General features: G+C 36.2%; 1 protein-coding gene across 1 annotated transcript in view; it reads left to right on the forward strand.

The window, feature by feature from the left end:
• Positions 1 to 5: 5 nt before the first annotated feature.
• LOC106109171 (RNA binding protein fox-1 homolog 2) overlaps positions 6 to 7,155 on the forward strand; it is a gene marked incomplete at its 5' end in the record, with an annotated part of 11,239 nt that continues 4,089 nt past the window's right edge. Inside the window, 7 exons of the mRNA XM_013290576.1 lie at positions 6 to 29; positions 802 to 1,095; positions 1,189 to 1,242; positions 4,221 to 4,313; positions 5,238 to 5,292; positions 6,147 to 6,167; positions 7,135 to 7,151. Coding sequence (XP_013146030.1) covers positions 6 to 29; positions 802 to 1,095; positions 1,189 to 1,242; positions 4,221 to 4,313; positions 5,238 to 5,292; positions 6,147 to 6,167; positions 7,135 to 7,151 — 558 coding nt within the window. The remainder of the gene's footprint in view (positions 30 to 801; positions 1,096 to 1,188; positions 1,243 to 4,220; positions 4,314 to 5,237; positions 5,293 to 6,146; positions 6,168 to 7,134; positions 7,152 to 7,155) is intronic.

Here is a 7,155-nt window from a genome sequence, read left to right on the forward strand (position 1 = left end):
ACTCAATAGAAAATCAAAATAACAGCTCAGTAAGTACAATCCGTAACGAAATTTAAATTGGATTAAATCCATCAAATCTATGAATGTAAGAAGTTATACTTTACATTTATTTTAAAAATTAATTCTCGATTTATCTGTTGGAATAAACTAAAAACATTCGACATCATTGACCTCAATGGAAACAGGATTTGTATTAATTGTTCAAATACTCTAAAAGCTCCTTCATATTTCTTCTCAACGTTAATTTATAGCGGCTGTCGCTGGGCGCAGGTCTTTGCGTATCTAAAATATTAATAGGTTTCGGCTGCCAACGCCGCCTCAAAACCTAACGACGCAATCTTAAATTGAAACACTTAAGTGCTTTAAAATAGAAAAAAATGTTTATACTATTCATAACGTTCACGATTTCGTCAGTTTTAAATGCGAATATTTTAGTAATGCTCTAATTTATAACTCTACTGCTATTTGTAACTGGTCAATATAAAAAAAATAAGTTAAACAGCGCAGTCGATGAATTAAAAAACCTGATGACGCCTATTACTTGCGAATCTCTCATTAAATGGTAACGGTAATTATAAGGATGTTGTTAAATGTTAAATATTTATAAAATCTTGTTAATAACAGAAAGTAGTTTTCCACTTGCAATTGAATTAAAAATCCCATTGGGCTGATTTGACCTCCGATAAAACCCTTTGGGCTTATACTCATAAGTGGCAGAGAGAAGTAACTTATATTTTTATTTGGTTTAAAAACAGCATATTGTCTTCTGTTATTTAAACATGTATCGTACATGATCCACAGCAAAATGAAAACGAAGGCACAGAGGAGAGCACCCCCGTGAGTGTAGCGGCGGCAGTCGCGCAGCAAGCGGCGGTGCAACAGGCGGTGGCCGCGCATGCTGCGCACGCCGCGCACGCGGCACAGGCTGCTCACGCCGCCACTACTGCCGCTAGCGCAGCCGCAGCCGCCGCCGCCGCTGTCGGACCCGAGAAGACGCTCGTCGTGCCCGTCTCACAGGGCTCGCAGCCCAAGCGCCTGCACGTCTCCAACATACCCTTCCGCTTCAGAGACCCCGACCTAAGGAACATGTTCGGCGTACGTATGCTACTCTATTGGTACCTTCGCGCACTGCATGACAACACTTCGCTTGAATACCGACTTCATTAACTACCGATGTTTTTATTTCAGCAATATGGCACGATACTTGATGTAGAAATTATCTTCAACGAACGCGGCTCGAAGGTAAGCACCGTTTTATGTGTCTCCTCTAGTGATACGAAGTGGCCCTGAAATCCACGGCATTAACGTGGATTTCATTGTGGCCACTTTGACGATTTTTATTAAGAGACCGCGCGTCTTATGAAGCAATAAACTGCTTTTATGACATTATAATATACGGATATTATCTGTAAGCCTAAATAAAATGTTCTTCATTAATTATTAAGAATTTTTAAGATTCAAAATACTGTGGTTATTTTTAACGTATTAAATACTTAATACATATGCTCAGTTTCATAAAAAATGTTTGTTGCTTCAGTTCTGTTTGTGAGTTATAGGAATTAAAGTGCTTTACCCTTAATCCAAACCCTTATTAGTTTAATATCGTGCGAAATTCGTTGTCAAAGTTATTGAATTCAAACAGCTTATTAAGTTGTAAGCTGCATTTAAACTTTCTTGTTAAAATTGTGCTATAAAAATATTCGACTTTACGCATTATGTCTGAATTTATATTTACTATAAATGTTTTACCAAAATCATAAGAGATAGAACGTCATCGTTTGTGATTTATCGCTCCAAATTGAGTTTATTAACCACTTATATTCCTATAATTCACAGATGCTACCTTCTTAGCTATTGTTAAGAAAAATATACTTTGTGAAGGATTTATTGGTCTAGTTAAATAGTTGATTTCACATGCAACAGCTAAGAAGCCCGATTAACAATTACTTTTGCTGCCCAAACTAAGTTATTATAAAGATTTCCCACAAATATAAACTTTATCTCTTCAAGATAAATGCCTTTCATTAATATACAAGCTTACATGAGTCTCAAGGCGAAAGGGCTTAGACTAAATTTTATATTATTTGTGTTAAAACAATCTCTATCTCATAGCATATTCTTGGATTTAATGTTTGGTGCAGTATTTCTAATTGCATTGTATATTTCCATTAAACAGTAATATTTATAAAATGTAATCTGATTTAAAAAATTGACTGATCTGTTATGTTAAGTTGTTAGTACCTTTGACAAGCTTTTAGTGTATTCTGTATTAGATTTCATAAGTTTATGTATAAATGTACTGTGGAAACAAAAAGCCTGTCATTGGTACGAGTGTCCAGGACAACATTAATCAATTTTCACAATTTATTGATACACTCAAAAAACAACTCACTGTAAAATCTGGAACATTACAGTTCTAACAATTTAGAAAGAGATGATTGAAAGTGACTTCAACAAAAAATTGATTGGATTGATCGCTTTTTCGTGTTTACTGCTTTCCTTGTGTCAGTTTGGTGACCGACCCTACAGTAGTCCATGCCCGCTCATGTCTAAAACGTATTTACTCTTTTGATATAATAGCTCCGAATTATTTTTTCTTCAATGCCTCACATTGGGATATGCAGTATTAGAGAAAAATGCATCGTCACTATAACAGCTGATTTTCTACGTCACATTTTCAGGACAGCTCTATTATTCATCACTAATAAATATTTTACTATCGTCCAAACTGCACCGCTTGCTCTTCATAGTTGTATTTACGATGGAAGGAACGTTATTTTATACGTGTCTATGGCTTTTGTTTATGATTAGATTGAACTTTCCTATGTGTGTAGTTTGGGTGATGCGTCATTCTGAAATATACTTTAATCTGATTCTATTAGATTGAAAATGTTATTTTGTTGTAATCCTAGATTTCTCAGTCATGCGCTTCCTAACAAGGGGACACAATGTTTCATTAGTATTTGGGCATGTATACTTCGCTGACCCTAATTACTTTTCTGTGTTATAAAATGATAACGTAAGATAAATATTCTAGAAGTAATTTTGGTGCATCACTTAGTTTGGCTTATTCTGGAGAATGGCATTAGTGTCTTCCCCGTCCGCTAGACCGATGTTCCCAATACGGATAGTTGACAACAGTGCGATCGGGCAAATTACCTTCGACGACGTCGCCTTTTCACACGACGCTTACATTTTTATTACGATCGTCACTCGGTCTCCTCTCTCTTTCTCTCTGCCCAAGTTGTTGTTGTTTTTTACATTTTATTGATGAAATATGTGCACTCAGAATGGTAATTGTGATAATAGAGCTGTCATGCTTTTTATAAATGTAAGCGTTTCGTACAATCAGCAACTCGTTTGCCACTTTCACGACTCGTCTCTTCCACTGTATTGTGTGCTGTGCTAGCTGCTTTTTGTATCTATGGGTTATCACCATGTTTTAACAGTAGTTTATTACCTGTAGCACGGTTGATGAAAACAAACTTGATAATTATGGAAAATTATACTGAACGCATATAAACTATTATTTACAACTTCGAGTTGCGAGATGCTAAAAAGTTAATGAATTCATTTTTAGAATGGCATACATTGCTTTGAATCAAATTTATTTTTTGTGTTTTGGCACTGTACAGTTTATGCACAATATTTTTTCAAAACTTCTAGGTTGATGGTAGTATCCAAATAAAACGCTATGATGAGTTCACTATCGATATAAACATACGATTTATCAATACATATCCACAGTATAGAATTTGTACATGTATCTTATAAAGACCATTCTCTTTAGTTAAATACTGTATATTTCGGTTAACTGCATGTCCGATGACTTTTAGAGAACAAATTGCAGCTAACATTCCATACAGAAACAAATAGATATTTTGATTAAAGTAGTGTCCAATAAATCAGCTTAAAAAGCAATCCTTCACATACTCGTAGGTTTTGTCGTAACGAATGTTTCGATAGTACCGAGCGCTAGATCCAATGAGAGATATCCAATGACATTAGCTGACCGCTGGCCGATCTGGCGCCGCTTCTGTGTCCCCGACATTCAGCTAGAGTACGCTCAAACCGGCAACGTAACCGAAACGAAAATCCTGTCGATATCTCACAACCATGTTTAAATAAAGAATATGCAATGCATAAATGTTAATTTTTGTTGCACGTTGTTTTTTGAGCGACGCTGTTTTTAATGCATGTTTTGTCTGTCTTGCATGCAGGGATTCGGTTTTGTAACATTCGCAAATAGTGGTGATGCGGAGCGAGCACGAGAGCGTCTTCACGGCACCGTGGTTGAGGGCAGAAAGATAGAGGTCTGCATGATTCAATGATACCATCCGTAGCACTATGTAACTTTAACATCCCGCCCACGCCCACGCCCACGCCCACCGCAACCTGCGCCCTCTGCTCTGTAGTTACTGCTAGTCTACATGCTAGTGCGCGCGCCCGCCGCCCAGGCCGCGCCGGCCGCATTTAGCACTATAAGTATGCCGCCCCGCCCCTCATCTAATCCACAAACAAACCTTATTTATTTTATTATCCCTTTACTCTCTAGACGGTCATTTAAAATGCCGATTGATTGAGAGACTGTCTCACAGAGAAATGTAGAACGAACCGTACCGTCTCATACTGACGAGGTAAGACAGCCAATGCACTTTTAAGTTTAATATTTGTTTACTGTCATACTCTTTTATGTCTTTTCAAAAATTTCAAGTCAATAAACAATGTCTAATGATTGTTTAAATGTTAAAGTAATTAAAAATTACTGTAAATTATACAAGAAAAGATTATCTATTGCAACTAAATATGAAGATGAACAACTGCTTTGATACAAATGCCTAGTCTCTTACAGAAATATGTTGGTTTGATAAATAAATTTTTATATATTCTTTCTCTAATTTTCAACGATTCTTTATATATGACAATATTTTTCATATTTACTCAGACACATTCAAACTTAAATTTGTTGTATGTAGTGTCCAAACAATGGTATCCATCCCTTTCCAAATCTATTACATCAAAATGTATTAGTTTTCGACCCAGGACCAGTGGCACCACACAGTGGTATTACCTATCTTAAAGTGCAAAATAAAGTCATATAAATTATTACTAGAATCATTCTTTTATTTTCATTTAAATTCTCCTTTTTTCTTTTTAAATATTAAAATCAAATTTAACATTTCTAACAGCTTTGTTAGCGTTGATATTTTCTGACATATTGCTTAATTCCTAATCAGGTTAATAATGCAACTGCGAGGGTACAAACTAAGAAACCACCAGCGGTCCCTAACGGTAAGTCCCTGCTAAACTTCAGATCCTAATAATTATTGATACGATTAAAATTTAAAACACATTAAATACATATTTATAAGAAAATGAAATGTTTTAACATATTTAATAATCTGTTTTATGTAATAATGCATCATGGGATTTTTCTCTTTTAATCCATCCAGTTATACTGGCTAGAAATGGATCAGTTCCCACTTTGGGTGAGAGAGCTGCCATACTAAAGATCGGTGTTGTCCATGTTAATGTTTTCACTTGTTACATGTTGGCTAGATACTTTGTCGGCATGCGAGTAGGTGAATGCTATTTAGAGAACGAGTCCACTGTCATCGCCGGAGACAGTCTACACCTGAGCGGCATATTGATAATATTAAACGATTGGCGACTAATTTTATTTCCATAGACTTATTATTTCGGCCAGTTTAGTTGCTGAATTTAAAAAATTACATATATTACGATTAGCCTTTATAAATTAGCAATGAACTCTGTGACGTCGGCATGCCTAATGCATGTTACGCTATTTTTGCTACATAGATATTCCCTAAACTTTTGTTTATCTATTAAATTTATTTATTATGCTCATTAAATATGAATAGGCTGTCTCCGGCATTTGTTGCCTGATTGTAACACTTTCGGATAACACCAAACTTAGACAGCTTGCTACGTTATCATTCCACTTTGTCTATCAAAGAGTTCTATCTTGACGTTCGCTAGAAGGAATGCAACTTCTACCTTGCACTGTCAATATTTCAAATCCGTAGCGGAGAATGACTTCTAGGCCTGTCTTCTTTGTGCTAGCCTAGTTATATGCGATGAATAGCTAGCACCCCTTTTAATAAATTAATTTGATTTTGTTTCAGTGTGCGTGCAATGGCCGGAAGGTGAGGAACATTATACCCACTCTTTATAACTCCAAATACTATTGAAAGCTTACGCGTTTACATTAATTACATAACATTCATTCGAGCATGAAGTTTCCTTAATAATGTGGTGGGACTTTACACTCTGTATATGGTTTATTAGTTTCTTTGCTCGATGAGACGTTGTGTCACGGATTGATCGTAAGGCATTGTAAATTACCCTAACGGCCATGCTTCTTTAGAGCAGAGAGTAGGAATGTATTAATCGTCCGCACGGTGGTGAGCATCCGACTATTTGATATTTGTGATTTCCATTCGTGCTGTAATGTGGCATGGCCTTGTTATACTGGACACTCGTTGTGAATAATATATTGTACTATTCTAGTCACGTAAATTGATATGCATCTTAGCTCATAGTACTTATAGTAACATAGATCGATGTCACTGTGATTAATGTGGGAGTTAGTATATTGCTGTCGTACGATTCATCTTATACCAGGCAAGTACGAGTGATGCTACTTGCCACAGGTACTAAAGGCTTTTATATCCCCGTTATTTGACCAAGTAATTCGACGATTACTTAAAAAATTGGATTTAAATGTTGTTGTATGTAATAAAACCTTTTTTTTTTAAGTTGTACGTTAATATATTAAATAACCAAAAAATAAACATGTCGAATAGAAAGCGCAATAACTTCAGCAAAAAAGATCTGTTGCTCGAAGTCTTCTATATTTTCTATGCTTTTTTTTTATCAAAAACTGATTTAAAGTTCTATGATTAATGTTGTCCATTAAAAGAAGCTAAAGTAAATTTACAATCGCGTATAAAACTGCTGAAAATGGGGGTTTTAGAGTAGTGAAGGATGAGAAGAGCATGTCGATAGTTAGATCGTGGATAGCGTGTGTCAGTGTGGTACTGGTATGGTATCGCGGCGGTGCGCGCGGTACCCGAGCGCGGCGATGTGTCTGAGGGCGCGCTGTGTGCGCAGGGCTGCGGGTGTCCGGCGTGA

The sequence above is a fragment of the Papilio polytes genome, unplaced genomic scaffold (assembly GCF_000836215.1).
Source record: "Papilio polytes unplaced genomic scaffold, Ppol_1.0 DF821289.1, whole genome shotgun sequence".
NCBI classification, from domain to species: Eukaryota; Metazoa; Arthropoda; class Insecta; order Lepidoptera; family Papilionidae; genus Papilio; species Papilio polytes.